The following is a 20,441-nucleotide window of genomic DNA, read 5'->3' on the forward strand; positions in this document are numbered from 1 at the left end:
ACCGTGCAGTAATTTCAGCCAGTTTCAATTACATCTAAGTTACTACTGGTCTTAGCACAAAACATCCTTTTTTCCTTATTCACTTACTGTGCTGCACTTACTCAAGCTTTTGCATTTTTTGCAAAATTAGAATAATTTTAAAGTGAGAAATTTTCTTACAGTACATCACAGCAGGGTGAAAACAACTTGCTGTAACACATCACAACATATGATGGTAAATGACATGTATTGTATTCTAGCAAGGTGAGATGAAATTACTAAACTGCATGCATGGTCTTACCTTCCTTTCGAGTCTGTTGAGTTTACTAAGCTGTCACCTAATGTGTCTATTAACATTTCTGCAGAGCCTTCATTGTCATTTATACTATAAAGAAAAAAGACAAAAGTGATATAATTACTGCTTTTGTCTACAAAATGTCCAATACAGAACATGTTACTCTCTAGAGGAAACAAATAAGTTGCAGACAACATACAGCTAAACTTGGATAATGAAAAATACTGCATCAACACTTTTCAAATACTATTACAGCAGCCATAAATGTTCATGCTTTTTAGCTATATATTATACTGGTGGAGTTTAAGCTAATGTGTTTTCTGGTCAGTTACTGCATTCGCACACAATTTGTGAGTGGTAAACATTAGGGAGGTGAAAAGTAGTGAAACATTTTGTGCTAACAGCATATATCTGGGGTTAGAGGGAGAGTGCCTGTTCTGCTCCACAGGTCACAAATGTCCAAGAATGAGTCTATGTATACGCAATGGTCTCTGAGTTAGGAAAAGATGGAGTAGCTAACGGCATTCTCCAACAGTGGGGGAAGGTTTGGGGAATGTGTTGCCACTGAGATGAGTAACCTTGCAGCAGCATTATGTCATATTGAAAACTATACAGCAACCACGTAACAGCTGTATGTGGAAGTGTACCAAACATTCATATTTACTGGTGCATGCCATTTCACCCAATGTAGGAAACTGACGTATGATTGGCTTAGATGACAGCTTACTTTGGAATTGCACCATTCTCCAAGGAACTTCAGTCCAGGCTCTTTAAAGACAATGGCCATGGTCCTATGTACCCTACTCTGCAAGCAGCCAGAGGACCTGGCCAGTCAATGATTCTCTCCAGGAGTGGCTGGAAAGCAAAGTAGGGGAGTACCTGATAATGAGACCTGGGGAAAAGGGCCTGAAGGATTTTGCATAAAAAAGAAATATGGCCTGTGGTAAACAGATACATCTTTAAAGTTTATACTGAAAGTAAATGGCAGGAAAACTTACACAGCACAGTGCAATGGAGTGAAGGAATTTCCTTCCATTTTCTGAAAAATCTCCTGTTCCAGAAGAAGCTCTACACAAGTATCGTGACCTAAATAATACAAAAATAAAGATATTGTTAGAATACCACCATTAAGAATCTTCAGCAATGGACTCTTGTATACAAGGTTATGTTTTTCTGCAAAGGGTATTAATGTGCTTATTTTTTAATTTTATTTCAACCTCAGTGAGGAGACAATTTCTAGCCTTCAATTTTTTTTTTTTTTTTTTTTACATCAGTGGATATCATTTCACTCTGTCTGCCACTGTCAGATATTTTCAGAAATCAGAAGGGATGCAAATTCCCCTAAAGATAAATAATTTACATTTGCAGACAATATTGGTGTTCAAAACCAGTCCTTATTCCAGCATTTATCAAGTACATACATGCACTAATGATATAAATTGGGTGTTCAAATCTGCCTTTAAAGACATCAAGGTTCTTACATGCTTTATATCACAGAAAAGAATATCCCACATCTGCCTTTCTTAAAGGTCCTTTTTACATGGCAAAGATTTGTGGTACTTTTTTATTCTTAAATTATGTCTGCTGGCAATCAGAGTGTAGAGGAATGTAATACTGAAGAAATGTTAGAGCTTAAGTGTAAAGTATTTTTTTTTCAATTATGCTCTCATCGTGTAAAGTTGGGTTTCTGATTCTAATACACCTAGTTTTTACTTTAGTTACATCTGTGGAGCTATATTTATTAACGGAAAAAATGTGTTTGTATGCAATGCAAGGCATGCTGAATGCCTGCACCATTACTTCCTAATTTGGTGTCAGGTGGCACTTTTTGGTGGCATCAAACAGAGGCGGGGCAAAAGCTGTGTAGTTCAGTAACTGAGGTATTGAAACTAGTCTCATTGTGGCAGGAACAGGTTTTGACATTCTATTAACATTCTGTGTTAATGAATCTTATTACCTATTCTGAGCATAGCTGAAATTTATCTGCAAAATTCATAAGGCAACTGAGTCTGGACAATGTTGTCTGGTGCAGCAGCCACACCTGTATGTCCCACCTGGTACTGATGATAGGGAGTCAAGTATAACAAACAAGTGGAATTGCACTGGCCATAAGACTCTCTAGTACTGAAGCTCCACCTGTAGGGCAGCATGGCTGTCAAACAGTGCAGTTGTGTACACTTACCAAAAATGTAGATGTTCGAGTGTATTCACTGTTACAGTCATCACACTTGAGTTATCCTGCCAGGGGTAGCCGTCAGTCTGCCCGAATACCAGAGGCTTAGTATTTCTGCATCGGTTGCTGTCGCACCAGGACTGACGTCAGGACGTCAGTGGTATAAAAACTGGCAGCCGACACCATTACATCAGTTTTTTTTGCCCCAAATGTCGGAGGAGCCCCAATAGGGAGCTAAGTTATGGTGGAGTAACACCACCAGCAGAAAGTAAATACCAACAGCCCTGTAAGGGGAGAGGAAGAGAGAGAGACACACACACAAGGGGGCTGCGGGGTGGGGAAAAAAGGACTGCAACAGTGAATACACTCGAACATCTACATTTATGGTAAGTGTACACAACTGTACTATGTTCTTCGTGTTTCACTGTTGCAGTCATCACACCTGGGTTGATTCCCAAAGCTGAGGAATGGGTGGAGGCAGTAAAGAAGAGTTGGGGCTGGCTAGTATGCACTGCAGGACTGCGGTTGCAAAGCCTGCCCTGGATTTTGAAAATATAGGCAGGTGGCAATGCTTGGTGAAGGTATGAACAGAACTCCATGTTGCAGCTTCCAGGATGTCCCTGGGAGGGACTCCTCTGAGAAAGGTTGTAGAGGTTGAAGTTGCCCTATTAGAATGTGTTCTGACCCCCTGTGGGGGGTGGTTTTCCATTGTGTTTGTAACAGAAATGGATGCAGTGTGCTATCCAATTGGAGAAGGTTTGTTTTGATATGGCTTTGCCCTCTGCCCCCGGTGCAAAGCTGACTAGTAACAGGTCAGATTGCCTAAAGGGCTTAGTCCTATCCAGGAAGAATCTGAGCTGTCTGTGCACATCTAAAGAGTGCAAGACCCATTCCCCCTTATTTTGAGGTTTATGGAAAAGGTGGGCAAATGAATAGATTGGTTGAGAGCCACACTGGACACCACTTTAGGCATGAAAGTTGGGTTAGTCCTGAGGGAGACCCTGTCAGCATGAACAATTAAGAAAGGTTCCACAGCCATAAGTGCTTGTAGCTCAGACACTCTTCTAGCTGAAGTGATGGCCAGAAGCAAGGCTGTTTTCCGAGAGAGGCATTTTAACTCTGCTGAAGCTGCAGGCTCAAAGGGGGGGGGGGACGTGAGCTTTTCCAACACAAAGTTAAGGTCCCAAGCTGGGGTAGGGGCTCTTCTTGGGGGCCTTAAGTTGTTAGCCCCTCTCAGGAACTGTTTGATGAGAGGGTGTGAGAAGAGAGGTGGCTCAGTGCTGTAATGTGCAGAGATGGCAGAGGCATGGACTTTAATGAAAGTGAAAGATAGGCCCCTGTGGAGTAGTTCTGCTAGGTAATCCAGGATGAGTGGTAAGGAGATCTGTGCTGGGTCAGCTCCTTTAGTCTGGATCCAGGAACAATACCTTTTCCACTTGTCAGCATAGGATGTTCTAGTACTGGGTCGTCTAGCTTCACGTATGACATCCAGGACTAGTTTGCTTAGGCTGGCCACTGGAAGAGAAGTCCAGGAATAAGCCAGGCTGCTAGGTTCAGGGTCTGCAACTGTAGATGCAAGAACTCTCCATCCTGCTGAGTCAGGAGAGTTGGGATTTGAGGAAGGTGCCATGGAGGCAACGGGGACAGACTGCGCAGTAGTGGGTACCAGTGTTGGAGTGACCCGTCTGGGGCAATCAGGATTGTCCTTGGTCTTTCCTCCCTTATTTTGAGTAATATCCTGGTAGGTAGAGGGGGAAACGCATAGACTGAGAGGTTTGCCCACTGGAAGGATAGGGCATCCACTTTCCAGGCCTTGCTGTGAGGTTCCCTGGTGCAGAATTTGCTGAGCTGGTGGTTGTAGGGGGAGGCAAATAGGTCCACCTTTGGGGTACCCCATTTTTGGGTCACCAGGCTGAAGGTGTTGTGGTATAATTGCCACTCATGTGGGTCCAGGAGATTTCTGCTTAAGTTGTCTGACAGAGCGTTTTGGTTGCCTGGCAGGAATTGAGCTTGCAGGTGAGTATGCATGGCTGAGGCCGTGTTCCAAAGGGTCATGGCTAGCCTGCAGAGTGGGTTCCCCCCTGCTTGTTGATTTACCACATTACTGTGGTGTTGTCTGTTTTGATTAGCAGAGGCCCCGGAGAGAGCAGGGATCTGAAAGCTGTCAGAGCGTGCTGAACAGCTAGCATCTCTTTTTGGATGATGTGCAGATGAATTTGGTTTGGGCTCCAGTGGCCCTGAATGCACCTGCCGTCCAGGTGAGCACCCCAGGCATAGTATGATGCATCTGTGGTTAGAGTCTGGGTGGCACGGGGTTGTGAAAAGGGAAGTCCCTTGTTGTGGTTGTATGCTTCTGCCCACCAAAGAAAATTTCCCTAGACAAGGTATCAGGTATAATGGTTTCCAGGTCCTGAGAATGTTAATACCAAAGGCTTTTTACATACCACTGAAGTTTCCTCATATGAAGTCTGGCATATGGAGTTAGCAGAAAGCAGGAGATCATGAACCCTACAGCTTACAGGATTTTCCTTGCGGATAACTGGGTTCTGATGGCCAGTTGAGAGAAGTAGCCTGTCAGATAGGCTTGTTTTTCTGGAGTTAGAAATGCCATCTGGGATGCTGTGCCCAGGCTTGCTCCCCAATAATACTATTTTTTTTGACTGGGGACTAGTTTTGATTTATATTTGTTGATAGTGTACCCAGTGAGGTTAGTAGGTCCTTTACGAATGTCAGGTGCTGTAACAGCTTTTCCTGTCTGCCTGAATCAGGCAGTTGTCCAAGTAAGGGTAAATTTGAATATTTCTTTGTCTGCAAAAAGCAATGGCTGGAGCCAGGCATTTTGTGAAAACTTTTGAGAGCAGTGGATAAGCCAAAAGGAAGTCCACAGAACTAATAATGCATAGATCCTGCTCTGAAACGTTGATATTTTCTGCAAGAATCTCTGATTGGGATATGCAGATAGGCCTCTTTGAGGTCTAGAGTGGCTAACCAGGCATCTTTGGACAGCATAGGGAGAAACTGCTGCAGTGTGAGCATTTTGAATGCTGGTACCACCAGGAAGGTGTTTAGAATAGATAGATCTAAGATTGGGCGCCAGGTGCCCTCTTTTCCGGGTACCAGAAAAAGTCTGGAATAGAAACCTTGGCCTATCTGATCTGCAGGAACAGGCCGAATTGCCCTGATGTTGAGCAGGGACTGAACTTGGTTTTGTGCCTCTGCCCACTGGTTTGGAGGAAGATTTGGGAATCCCTTTGGACTTGGCAACGTGTGGAAATAAAATTTGTACCTCTGGGACACTATGTTGAGGATCCATCGATCGTTGGTGATGGAGGCCCAGTTTTTCGCATGGGAGGCAAGTTTTCCTCCTAGGGGCATGAGCAGATGGGCAGAGGTGAGAGGAGGAGTTGAGAAGTCATTGTGAATTCTTTCCATAAGGGGTGGCTTAGCACTCCCTGGTTTAGAAGTGGAGGTACTCCATTGCTTAGATCTCTGCATACTCTGGGACTGCTGTCTGGGGGGTCTGTTTCCCTTCGGTCTAGTCTGAGGTGGCCTTGAGGGGGCTGGACAGGACCAATGTTTTGAGGGGCAATGCCTACTGAATCTTGGGGGCTGAACTTGCAAAAAGTCTTTAAATGTCTGCAGACTTAGCTTTTTCTTCCATCTTTTTAAAAACCTCTTCTGCTTTGGTGCCAAACAGATTATCTTTGTTCAGTGGTGCGTCCAATAATTTTGATTTGACATGATCTGTCAAGGTCTGTTCCTTAAGCCAAGCATGCCTTCTAAGTACAGAACCTGTGACTGCTGCCCTGCAGGATGGTTCTAGGGCATCAAACCCACATAACAGGGTATGCTTACTGATTTGACTTGCAGAATGCATAAGTTCCTGTAAGTCTTTATTTTCTGCACAGTCAGGGAAGGTAGATCATTTTTGTTTAATGAGTTCCATGGTATGTTGCTGGTATTTCAGCATGTGGAACTGACGATTTAATGCTCTAATGGCAAGAGTTGCAGAGGTATATACTTTTTTACCCAATCTGTCTAAGGCTCGAGAATCCCTGTCCGAGGTGGTGGGATTCTTAAGCTGTGGTTGCTTTTACTCCTTTAGGCCCTTTGGAGATGACCTCTGGGTCAGCAGTAGGATTCTTGAAAAGACGTTTGTGTGATTCATGGACTCTGTAATACCTGTCAGGTTTCCTGGGAGCAGGAGGTAAAGTATCAGGAGTTAGACTGGATTCCATAAAGACATTGTCTACAACATCCAAAAAGTATAGTTGTGTACACTTACCATAAATGTAGATGCTTGAGTGTATTCACTGTTGCAGTCATCACACTTGGGTTATCCTGCCAGGGGTAGCCCTCAGTCGGCCCGAATACCAAAGACTTAGTATTTCTGCGTCGGTTGCTGTCACTTCAGGACTGACGTCAGGTCATCAGGGGTATAAAAACAGGCAGTCGACGCCATTACATCAATTTTTCTTGCCCCAAATGTCAGGAGCCCCCAAATAGGGAGCTAAGCTGTGGTGGAAAAAACACCACCAGTAGAAAGTAAATACCAATAGCCCTGTAAGAAGTGAGTAAGAAAAATAGAGAAGGGGGGAGAGAGAGACAAGGGGTATGGAGGATGGAAACCGGGATTGCAACAGTGAATACACTCGAACATCTACATTTATGGTAAGTGTACACAACTGTACTATGTTCTTCGTGTTTCACTGTTGCAGTCATCACACATGGGTTGATTCCCAAAGCTGAAGAATGGGTGGAGGCAGTCAAGAAGAGTTGGGGCTGGCTAGAATGCCCTGCAAGACTGCTGTTGCAAAGGCCGTCCTGGATTTGGAAAACATAGGCAGGTGGTAATGCTTGGTGAAGGTGTGAACAGAACTCCAAGTAGCAGCTTCCAGAATGTCCCTGGTAGGGACTCCTCTGAGAAAGGCTGTAGAGGATGAAGTTGCCCTACTGGTATGTGTTCTGACCCACTGAGGGGGTGGTTTCCCATGGTGTTTGTAACAGAAATGCATACAGTGTGCTACACATTTGGAGATGGTTTGTTTTGATATGGTCTTGCCCTCTGCCCTTGGTGCAAAGCTGACTAGTAAGTGGTCAGATTTCCTGAAGGCTGAGTCCTATCAAGGTAGAATCTGAGCTGTCTGTGCAGGTCTAATGAGTACAGGATCCTTTCCCCCTTATTCTGAGGATTAGGGAAAAAGGTGGGCAAATGGACAGATTGGTTGAGAGCAACACTGGATACCACTTTAGGCATAAAAGCAGGGTTAGTCCTGAGGGAGACGCTGTCAGCATGAAAAATAATGAAGGGTTCCAAAGCCATAAGTGCTTGTAGCTCAGACACTCTTCTAGCTGAAGTGATGGTCAGAAACAAGGCTGTTTTCCAAGAGAGGAATTTTATCTCTGCTGACGCTGCAGGCTCAAAGGGGGGTAGGGTGAGCTTTTCCAACACAAAATTTAGGTCCCAAGCAGGGGTGGGGGCTCTGGCCTTAGGTTGTTAGTCCCTCTCAGGAACTGTTTGAGGAGAGGGTGAGAGAAAAGAGGTGGGCTCAGTGCTGTAATGAGCAGAGATGGCAGAGGCATGAATCTTAATGGAAGAGAAGGAAAGGCCTCTGTGGAGTAGGTCTGGTAGGTAATCCAGGATGAGAGGTAAGGAGGGCTGTGCTGTATCCGCTTCTTTACAGTGAATCCAGTAACAATACCTTTTCCACTTATCAGCATAGGATTTCCTTGTACTGGGTCTTCTGGCTTCACGAATGACATCCAGCACCTGCTTGCTTAGGTTGGCCACTGGAGGAGAATTCAAGGAATAAGTCAGGCTGCAAGGTTCAGGGTTTGCAATTGCGGATGCAAGATCTGTCCCTCCTGCTGAGTGAGGAGGGTTGGGATCTGGGGTAGGTGCCATGGTGGCACCGGTGACAGACTGTGCAGCAGTGGGTACCAGTGTTGGCGTGGCCAGTCTGGGGCAATCAGGATTGCCCTTGGTCTTTCTGGACTTATCTTGAGTAGTACCCTTGTAAGAAGAGGCAGAGGGGGAAATGCATAACTTGAGAGGTTTGCCCACTGGAAGGATAGGGCATCCACTTTCCAGGCCTTGCTGTGAGGTACCCTGGTGCAGAATTTGCTGAGCTGGTGATTGTAGGGGGAGGCAAATAGTTCCAGCTTTGGGGTACCCCATTTCTGGGTTAGAAGGCTGAAGGTGTTGTGGTCTAATTGCCACTCGTGTGAGTCTAGGAGATTTCTGATTAAGTCGTCTGCCAGAGAGTTTTGTTTGCCTGGCAGGAATTGAGCTTGCAGTGGAATATGCATAGCTAAGGTCGTGTTCCACAGGGTCATGGCTACCCTGCAGAGTGGGTAAGAGTGGGTTCCCCCTGTTGATGTGCTACATCACTGTGGTGTTGTCGGCTTTTATTAGAAGGGGCACCGGTGAGGGTAGGGATCTGAAAGCTGTCAGAGCATGCTGAACAGCTAGCATCTCTTTTTGGTTGATGTCCAGATGAATTTGGTTTGGGCTCCAGTGGCCCTGAATGCACCTGCTGTCCAGATGTGCACCCTTTTCTCTATCGGATTCATTTGTGGTTAGGGTTTGGTCAGCGTGGGGTTGTGTAAAGGGAAGTCCCTTGTTGTGGTTGCATGCTGCTGCCCACCAAAGAAACTGTATCCTGAGACGAGGTATTATAGGTATGATAGTTTCCAGGTCCTGAGAATGTTGGCACCAAAGACTTTTTAAGTACGACTGAAGTTTCCTCATATGCAGTCTGGCATATGGAATTAGTAGAATGCAGGAGACCATGAACCCTAGAGCCTGCAGGATTTTCCTTGTGGATAGCTAGGTTCTGGTGGCCATTTGAGTGAATTAGCCTGACGGATAGGCTTGTTTTTCTAGAGTAAGGAGTGCCATCTGGGACGTTGTGTCCACACTTGCTCCCAGGAATACAATTTTTTGAATGGGGACTAGTTTTGATTTCTTTTCATTGATAGTGTACCCCAGGGAGGTTAGAAGGTCCTTTACAAATGTCAGGTGCTGCAACAGCTTTTCCTGACTGTCTGCCTGAATCAGACAATCATCTAAGTAAGGGTATATTTGAATCTTTCTCTATCTGAAATAGGCAATGGCTGGAGCCAGGCATTGTGTGAAGACTCTGGGAGCAGTGGATAAGCCAAAGGGAAGTGCAGATAACTGATCATGCATAGATCCTGCCATGAAACGTAGACATTTCCTGCAGGAGTCCCTGCTAGGGATGTGCAGATAGGCTTCCTTTAGGTCTAGGGTGTCTAACCGGGCATCTTTGGACAGCATAGGGAGAAGCTGCTGTAAGGTGAGCATTTTGAATTTTGGTACCACCAGGAAGATGTTTAGAATGACTAGATCTAAGACTGGGCTCCAGGTGCCCTCTTTTCTGGGTACCAGGAAAAGTCTGGAATAAACACCATGGCCTATCTGTTCTGCAGGAACAGGCTAAATTGCCCTTATGGAGAGCAGGGTCTGAACTTGGTTTTGTGCCTCTGCCCACTGGTTTAGAGGAAGGTCTGGGAACCCTTTTGGGGTTGGCAGCATGTGGAAATAAAATCTGTACCTCTGGGATACTATGTTGAGGACTCATCGATTGTTGTTGATGGAGGTCCAGTTTTTTGCATGGTGGGCAAGTTTTCCCTCCTAGGGGCACGAGCAATTGGGCAGAGGTGAGGAGTGGAGTTGAGAAGTCATTGTGAATTCTTTCCATAAGGGGGTGGCTTAGCACTTCCTGTTTTAGAAGTGCAGGTACTCCATTGCTTAGATCTCTGCATACCCTGAGACTGTAATCTGGGTGGGTTGTTTCCCTTAGGTCTAGTTTGAGATGGCCTTGAGGGGGCTGGAAAGGACCATTGTTTCAAGGGGCAATGCCTACTGATTCTTGGAGGCTGCACTTGCAAAAAATATTTGTCTGCATAGACTTAGCCTTTTCTTCCATCTTTTTTAAAAACTCTTCTGCTTTGGTGCCAAACAGATTGTCCTTGTTCAAAGGAGTGTCCAGTAATTTTGATTTGACATGGTCTGGCAAGGTCTGCTCCTTAAGCCAAGCATGCCTTCTAAATACAGAACCTGTGACTGCTGCCCTGCAAGATGCTTCTAGGGCGTCAAACTCACATTGCAGGATATGCTTGCTGACTTGGCTTGCAGAATGCATAAGCTCCTGTAATTCTTTATTTTCTGCACAGTCAGGAAAGGTAGATAATTTTTGCTTAATAAGTTCCATAGTATGTTGCTGGTATTTCAGCATGTGGAACTGACAATTCAATGCTCTAATGGCGAGAGTTGTAGAGGTGGATACTTTTTTACCCCATCTGTCTAAAGCTCAGGAATCCCTGTCTGAAGGGGTGGGATTCTTAGCTGTAGTTGCTTTTGTTCCTTTAGGTCCTTGGGAGATGACCTCTGAGTCAGCAGTAGGATTTTTGAAAAGAAATTTGTGAGAGTCAGGGACTCTATAGTACCTGTCTGGTTTCCTTGGAGCAGGGGGTGACGTATCAGGAGTTAGACTGTATTCCATAAAGACATCATCTACAACATCCAGAACAGGAGGGACAGTTAAGTGTTTGTGCTGTGGTACATCTAAAAATTCCCCGAGTTTCTTTTTGGACTGAGGATAATCCTGGCATTCCCAGTGGAAATGCTCTCTCAAAGTATGTAGGGTTTCACCAAAAGAAAAATCCTCTGGAGGGGAAGCAGAAGGAATGGATTCCTGTGCATCTGAATCCTCATAGGTGGATAAAGGGATGTCTTCATATTCAGAGACCTCAGAGTCATCGGACTCTTGGTCAGTTAAAGCTGCTGGGGCCAAGTCTCGTTTCCTTTTAGCAGGGAAAGGCTGGCTTCCCCTAATCAGCATGATCAGGTCTTCTGCCATTTTAAGCATTTGAGATTGTGGCAAGGAAGCAGGTACTTGAGCTTGGGTCATCATTTTTTTAGAAGTAGCTCATACTCTTGGCCTTAGAAACTCGGTAGTTTTAGAAAGAACTGAAGATGCGAAAGAGGTCGGTTTGTGTTGAATATCAGTAATGTGAAGAATTTCCTCAGAAGCTGGTGGCTGCACAGCGGCTCCGGACCCATCCAAGGTAGAGACATCCACAGGTTCCATAGTCAAATAAGAGTCTCGCAGCATACCAAACTCCGAATGGGTCCCGGTAGCGGCCTCTGAATCCATCGAAGTGAGTATCTGGGGCTGCAAAAGCGCCTCACTGAGTACCAGCAAACTGGCGACTAGCTTAACGGAAGCGTTGTCAGCAGTTTTGGACCTGTGCGGTCTGTCTCTGTCTTTATCCTTACGTTTTTTGGGAAGATTGGTAGTCTGATGGCTTACTGAAGCCATTTCGGAATATGGAGATCGAAAACGAAAGTATTTAGCTACAATAAGGGCCCGAAGATGAATAGTTTGGGTGTTGAACAAAGCACAAAACAGACAGTGAGGTATGTCATGGTCTGGGCCTAAACAGGTGACGCAGTAAGAATGGAAATCTTGGAGTGGTATTTGCTTTCCACAGGCGATACAATTGTTAACATTTTCTGACATCGGTTAGAGCAAGAAAAAAGGATCCCCAATGGGGTACTTAACTTTAGAAGACTTCAGGATGACTCAATTTCAGAAATGAAAACTCGGGTAGCGGCCGACCGGCACTCATGGAAACTGCTTCTGCTTCAGGTTCCTCGATAAGAAAGACTGATGCAATGGTGACGGCTGCCTGTTTTTACATGCCTGACTACCTGACGTCAGTCCTGAAGCGACAACAACTGACGCAGAAATACTAAGTCTCTGGTATTCGGGCCGACTGAGGGCTACTGCTGGCAAGATAGCCCAAGTGTGATGACTGCAACAGTGAAACACAAAGAACATCAGGAGGGATAGCGAAGGGTCTGTGCTGTGGTAAATCAAAAAATTCTCTGAGTCTCTTTTTGGACTGAGGATAATCCTGGCATTCCCAATGGAAGTACTCTCTCAAATTATGTAGGGTTTCACCTAAAGAAAAATCCTCTGGAGGAGAGGCAGAAGGAATGGATTTCCTCTGCATCTGAATTCTCATAAGCAGATAAGGGCATGTGTTCATAATCAGAAACCTCAGAGTCGTCGGACTCTTGGTCAGGTAAAGCTGCTGGGGACAAGTCTCTTTTTCTTTTGGCAGGGGAAGGCTGGCTTCCCCTAATCAACATGATAAGATCTTCCGCAATTTTAAGCATCTGCGATTGTGGCAAGGAAGCAGGCGCATGAGTTTGGGTCATCGGTTTTTTAGACGTAGCTCGTACTCTGGGCCTGAGAAACTTGGTAGTTTTAGAAAGAACTGAAGACACGAAATAAGTCGTTGGTCTGTGTCGAATATCGGTAGTGCAAAGAACTTCCTCAGAAGCCGGTGCCTGCACAGCGGCTCCGGACCCATCCAAGATAGAGACATCCGCAGGTTCCGTAGTCAAAGAAGAGTCTCGCGGCATACCGGACTCTGAACGGGTCTCAGTAGCAGCCAGTGAATCCATCGATGCAGGCATCAGGGGCTGCAAAAGCACCTCACTGAGTACCGGCAAACTGGCGACTAGCTTAACAGAAGTGTTGTTGGCAGTTTTGGACCTGTGCGGTCTGTTTCTGTCTTTATCCTTACTTTTTTTTCGGAAGATCGGTAGTCGGATGGCTTACCGAAACCATTTTGGAATACGGAGATCGAGAGCGAAAGTATTTAGCTACAATAAGGGCCCGATGTCGAATAGTTCAGGTGTTGAACAAAGCACAAAACTGGCAGCGAGGGACGTCATGGTCTGGGCCTAAACAGGTGACGCAGTAAGAATGGAAATCTCGGTGTGGTATTTGCTTTCCACAGGTGAGACAATAGTTAACTTTTTCTGACATCGGTTAGAGCAAGAAAAAAGGATCCCCAACAGGGGTACTTAGCTTTAGAAGACTTCAACTTAGGAAATGAAAACTCAGGTAGCGGCCGACCGGCACTCATCATGCGAACTGCTTCTGGTTTGGGCTCCTCGACAAAAAAGACTGATGTAATGGCGTCGACTGCCTGTTTTTATATCACTGACGTCAGTCCTGCAGCAATCACTTCTCTATGATCTTTTCTGCAATTGGAGCTACTCTGGTTTTTGCTCTTATGTCCTCAGTTACTTGTCCCACAATGGCATCCTAAATCACCCATCTCAGACACTTCATTTCAATCATCTCTAGCTTCTTTAACTGCTCTTCCTTTACTGCTCACGTTTCTGTACCATACAATAGTAATACTGACACCACTGTTTTGTACACCTTACTTTTCAGCGTCTTTGGCATTTTTTATCATACACTACACCTGACACTCTATGCCAGTTGGCTAAAGCTCCTATGATTCTAGCTTTGACCTCTTCATTCAGACTTCCCTTCTCCTCAACCACCCCTCTCAATTACCTGAAGCTGTTAACCTGTTCCACTATCTTCCCTTCTATCTCAGTTTTCAGCTTCTTCTGAATTCCCCCATTTGGTGCCATACCACTGTCTTACTAGTATTCAGTTTCATCCCATGTGCCTTCAGTTTTGCATTCCATTCTCCTATCCTTTGCTGAAGTTCTTGCTCAGAGTCTGCCTGTAATGCCATATCATCTGTATTTATCAGCTTTGTTGATCTGTCACCTCAGACCTGTTTGCTAATGTAGTCCATCACCAGTATGAACAGCAGTGGGCTCAGAGGTGAACTCTGATGTACACCCACTCCCACGAGGAACCTCTCTGTGAGACCGAACACTGCTCATACTTGAATCACTGGATTCTTGCTTCTGGGACTTCAAACCACAGCAGGATTGTCCAAATCAGCTTTCTTAGGACCTTGTCATATGCTTTCTCCAAGTCTAGGAATGACCTGTGGGACTCTTTCCTCATCTCTAGCTTCTTCTCAACTCTCTGTCTCACTGCAAACATTGGGTCAATTGCGCAGCATCCTGAGTGAGTTTCCCATCTTACTTTCTACTACTCTGTATATCCATTTATCAATCACCCTCTCCAGAACTTTCATGCAATGCGACATGAGTTTGATACCTCTGTACTGCCCATAGTTGTGGATGTCCCCTTTGAACTTATACACAGGCACGAGTATGTTTACTCTTCGGTTATCTAGGATACGCCTTTTTCACCACACTGCTATGAGTACCCTCAGGAGCCATTTCTTCCCTGTCTCAACCAGCATCTGTATCATCCGGACTGATGCAACTACGAAAACAAAAACTGACAAGCCGATGAAGGAAGGAAACTAAAGTAAGGGGATAAAGATAAATCCAAATAAGCGTAGCGGTAGTAGTTTAAAAAAAAGAAGTTTTTTTTCACAGTCCAACAAAAACACATAAGCGTCCAAGCAATTGGTTGTCTGTAATTAGTCACTAAAACGCCCATGCTACATTAAGTACTACAACAAAATGATGACTTGAACACAGTAATAAAAAAACTTTGACATAAAAACAAATAATAAAAATAGTAATATTGTATACTGATAAAGAAACAAAAGAAACATTGTATAGGATAAACAAAGGATGTCTTCATTGTGCAGTGCTACAGTGCTAAAACACAAAATCATGTTGTATAAATCAAAATTGTTTTAATAAGTATGTTTTCACTCAGCAGCAACTGCAACTTAACTTTATATTTTACTGTTTTTTTTTATTACTGCATTTAACACTAAAATAAAAAATAAACAAAATAACTAAAATATAAACATATTAAAATTAAATATAAAAATAATGTGTAAGTTATACCTAATGACATTAGTACCATCCTACATCCTATAAAAAAATGTAATTCAAAATGTAAGTTATTTCCATTTTTTTTATTAAAAATTTAATTATTATATTTATGAATATATTTTTAGTATAGACAATCCATTTAATTATATCAATTATATATATTATAATATATTTAAATATTTAATATTTATAAATAATATATTATATATATATAAATAATAATATATAAAATATGTACCAAATATAAATATATATATAATAAATATATAAATATATATATCTAATAATCTAAATAAAATAAACTAAAATATTTATAAATAATTTATTTTTAAAATTTTTTTTTAATATTTTGAAAAATTATAGTTAATGAATTTTACTAATTATATTGAATATCAATATTCAATAATAATAAATCGAATACTCTGTTGTATAGACATATTATTCTATTATTTCAATGCTTTGAAATACATACTGATTTTAATTTAACAAAGTAATAACAAAGAAATCACATGCCATTTAGTAGATTTAGGCCCGTAAACTAATTAACATTATAATTATAATTCTTTCTTTTTCACTTCTCTTTTCTTATCTGCAGTTACTAAATTGACTTAACCCGCTTTATTTATTTTGTACAATTTGGTTTTTTCAAATGTTTTTTAAATAGCATTTCAATGTTTTTTTGTAAATTTGGATCCAGAGTAAATTCCCGTATTTTATAGGCGCATACAATTGGGCATATATCCTGTCACGAGTCGCCTATGAAGGATTCATTAATATGAAAAAGAAGGGCACTTGTGCATCATTACAATTACACTACTACTGCTAATGTTACAATTACAGGATACATTAATATGAAAAATTTTTCATCTGATATTAAAGTATTTAAATGTTCCTATATGTAAAACAATATTTACAACTCCATTTTTTGTGGTATGCTTTTTGTTCTTCTTTTCTTTTAAAAATTCCTTTTTTAAAATTTTTTTTAATTATTATATTTAATATATATTATATCTTGGACCATAATTAAAGATGTGTGAAAATACTTTGTCTAAAGATAAGAAGCCATGTGAATCATACTTTTTGACTTATATATATATATAAAATGCAGTAAGTAAGTATAAATGCTATGTAAATCATAATAAAATGTTTCTTACTTTCATTTGATTCATCATTTGTATATGTTTCTATATTTCTAATATCTACATGTTCTTGTATATGTTTTATGTCTCATAATCTGTTGTTCCTGTTTGGGAGTTTGTCGGAGTTTATATGTTTCTGTTTGTTAAAATGTACTTCAAGTTGTAATTATTTCCAGGAATAATCTGTTGTTCCTTGTGTAATGAACATGTCGTGACAACCGGGTACATTCTTCATCAAATTCCTCCATTCTATTTTCCTCATCAAGTCCCTGACTAGTTGTCCCATCAGCTAGTTTTCCTTTTGATGGTAGGTGCATGTTTGTAAAAGTGCGGTTATAAAGTGCATTAGTTGTTAGAATGTTTGACCTTTTCTGTAAGTTTTTGAAAATTAGTTAAAAGTAATTGAATCTCAGTTAGTTCATCCTTGTGAAAAGTTGAAGTGAAGTCCAAGAAAATGAGTTGTTGAAAAATTTTTTGTTCTGTCATGATCCCAATTATGATTAATTTCCATTGATGTCAATTCATATATCATTCAAGATCCTTTTATAACATTTTAGAACCTTTTGTAAATTAACTTTTTAGAGATAAAATGACTTCCCAAAACATGTAAAGTTATCCTGCAAAACTATAACTACTGTTGGAAAACTAATAAAAACTGGTGTAAAATGGGTGGCTATGGTTATCCTTCATATAAATAGTTATTTGCCAAAAATTATATTGGGATGTAATAATCTTGATAAACATCAGCTGTTAACATTTCCCAGGTTCTAAATATGGAATGTTCTCAATAAGATCTAAGCTCTAAAATCCTTTTATTCTGATATTGTATGTGGGAATACAGGAATATTAGATATCAAAGTTTAAAAATGTTAGTTTTACAGATTTAAAAGTAAAGGACTGCCGTTTATCAAAGGATAGGTACTGGATTGCTTTTTCAAGATGTGTGGAACGGTGGATGCAGATTTTTAAGTAATGGTAGCCGGATTAATGGTAAAGTAAGCTCTAATAGGTCAATAAATAAGGTTTTTGTTTAATGTGTCATATGTAAGATTTTTTTAATTCTATTTTCCATCATTGTATTTTAAACTTTATTGGTTATCAAATATTTTAATCATCATTATATAGGTAATATAAAACATTTCTGCGAGGCTGATGTGCCTTTATTTGAATATCTACTCATTCTGATTTAGGTAACAACTTTTCTTATTAGGTGTAGTTGCTTTAAGGTATCACTTGAATATTTGATTTGTAATAAATTAATTGTCTTCCAACATTAGTCTTTCTGGTAACTGTCATTTAAGATTTAAAGAACTGGTTTCTTCTATTTTTACATACCTGAATTCACTCCTACACAATAATGTTCTTATGGATCTCTTATTTGTATTGTAGACAAATATTCAAACAGGTTGTTTACTTTTTTGTTACCAATCAATATAATTGCTAGTTTAAGTGGGAGTTGTTGTATTAGTTCTTTTGTATGTAAAAGGTCATTTGTTTTATAAGTTAAAAATAATTTTTTTAGTTGAAAAAATTAACCAGGCTAATTAATTCTTTTAAAGGTACAAAGGTATGTGATCACATCTTTCATTTCCTTTTATCAAAATTATTAGGAGTTTCAGTGAATGTATTAGTAGTTAAAGCTCTTGGTTTTTGATAAATCTTTCATATATTTATTATCAGTACATTTATAAATATTATTATTACCTGTTTAGAAAATAACTGGTAATTGAATTACATTTGTTTTATTTTAAGTTAGGATGGTACTATACATACATATTAAAAACTTAGATAATACATTCCTACATTATTTTCAACATTACCTTTTATATATTATTTTGAACAGACGTTAAAAAAAGTAAAATAATAAATATTTATAGTATATAGTGGCGTTGCAGTTAAGTTCTGGTGTAAAACACATTTTTTTTTATTACAACACATTTTTGTTTTTTAGCACTGTAGCACTGCACAACACACGGTTACGGGTTTTATTTAGTTGGTAATAGTTCTTTGTGTTTTTTTTGTCAGTATACAATGTTTTTTATTTATTATTTATTTTTTTTTTATTTTATTATTTTATTGTTCAAGTGTTCAAAAGTCATTGGCTTGCCTAGTATACTTAATGTAGCATGTTTTAGTGACTAGACACAGACAACTGTTAATTTGTATAAAAAGTAAATTGGGAAAGGAAGTTGTGTGAAGTTGAAGTTCGCATTGCTGGGACGAAAACGAGTTGGAGTGCGTGGTGACTGTGTGGAAATAAACCTTCTTGGAACTTTTTTTACATATTATTTATTTTGGATATTTTTTTATCCCTTTTTCTCCTTTCCTCGCTCCCTTCATCTCAGTTTTTGTTTTCGTAGTAGCATCTGTATCATATCTGCTGAGACCTCGTCTGAGCCTGCTGTTTTCCCCCCAACTTAATTTTCTTAGTGCTGTTCTTACTTCTTTTAGGGTTGGCTCCTCTTCTTCTCTCATTGTAGGGTTTTTCTTCATTCGGAAGCTGCTGGAACTATTCCTTCCATCTGCCTTTGATATCCTGTGGGCTGATGAGTAGGTTTGTTGCCAGCATCCCTTATGAAGGGTGTCTGGACTGTCTTCTTTATCTTTCTGTCTTTGCCTTGTAACCTGATATAGTTTCTTTGTGCCACCTACTGACTTACTTTCCAGAAGCTTGTAAAGTGCCTCTGATGCCTTGTTCTTTGCTATTGCAACTCCCTTCTTAGCCAGCCAGTATTCCTTCCTAACCTGGTCCATCTTTTCTAGTTCCCACATTTTCCTGCACTCCTCCTTTCTTTTGATGACTTCCTGGACTTCTGCATTCCAAAACCAGCTTTTTTACGTACCTCATTTCTATACCTGACTCAGCCTCCTATCTGTTCCGTAGTCCTCATACATGCTACTTTGAGGTGCTGCCAATCTTCTTTAACTCCACCTACTTCCTTGTCTTCTTGAAGTGCTAAAGCCCTGAGTAATTCCTTGAACTGTTGTGCTTTCTCTCCAGTCAATGTCCATATCTTCAGCCTGGTCTTGGTTGACCAAATAGTCTTCCCTTACCGCTGCTTGCAGCTGATTTTTGGCAACCAGTGGTTTATGCTGTGGGCAGACTGTTTCACTGGGGATGATTTTTCAATCACTGATTCTGCCCCAGTTCCCTTTCCTTACTAGGAGGAAGTCTTCCTGAGTTGCATGTTGGCCACTCTTGTATGTGATCATGTGACTCACTTTCTGAACCATGTGTTGGCTACTATCAAGCTATTTGTCAGACAGAAGTCTACAATGGCCTCTCCTCCTTTATTCCTGTTGTCCCACCCATGTGGACCCAAGCAGTCCTCATATCCAGTTCTGTCTGTCCCGATATGTGCACTCAAGTCACCCATTATCAACATCAATTCATGTTGTCCTGCTTTATCTAGGAGGTCCTGCAACTGCTCTATGAATGCACTCTTCTCTTCATCATCACAACCCTAATGTGGGACATAGGCCGAGATCATGAATATTGTCCTATCATTAGGCTGGAGTCTGATTGCCTTGAGCCTGTCACTAATTCTGATGACATCCCTCTCTGCCTTCTGAAGCCTCTCTCTTACCACAATTTCAATGCCATTTCTAGCCTGTCCTCCTCCTGAGTAGCAGACTCAGGATGCCAAGTAGCTTTGCTGCACTGCCCTTCCATCCTGTCTCTTGCATACACAGGATATCCAGACTCCTCCGTACCATCATGACATCCACTTCCAAGCTCTGTCTTGTCAGTGAACCTACACTGTGTGTAGCAATTTTTAGTTCATGTTTGGCAGCTTGACTGGATTTACATCCAGATTTTGCTCAATAAACCCAAGCTGGGCAACTGGACACTGGCCGACCAGTAGCATAATGACTCAGGGCTGCTGGGCTTTATGGCAGGCACACACTGCCCAAAAGGGGCACATACATCCCTCCCACCATTAGGGAGGATCCCTGGCGTAGGTTGGTGTAGGCCAGGTCCTCAACCCACTTATCAATACCCATGCCCATTAGTCAACACGACTGAAATGCCTAGTGCCATATTTTACAACACTGAGTGTGTGTCTTGCCTTCTAGCCCTGCTACAGCATGCAGTCTGTGATCCCTGTTCTTAAAGATACTGTG

General features: G+C 41.5%; 1 protein-coding gene across 1 annotated transcript in view; it reads right to left on the reverse strand.

Moving 5' to 3' along the window:
* Positions 1 to 20,441, reverse strand: part of ANKRD28 (ankyrin repeat domain 28) — a gene marked incomplete in the record, with an annotated part of 2,819,689 nt that overhangs the window by 223,033 nt on the left and 2,576,215 nt on the right. The window contains 2 exon segments of the mRNA XM_044066773.1: positions 281 to 364; positions 1,273 to 1,360. Of these exon segments, the coding sequence (XP_043922708.1) occupies positions 281 to 364; positions 1,273 to 1,360 (172 nt within the window).

The sequence above is a fragment of the Protopterus annectens genome, chromosome 3.part1 (assembly GCF_019279795.1).
Source record: "Protopterus annectens isolate FY-2018-M chromosome 3.part1, PAN1.0, whole genome shotgun sequence".
NCBI classification, from domain to species: Eukaryota; Metazoa; Chordata; order Ceratodontiformes; family Protopteridae; genus Protopterus; species Protopterus annectens.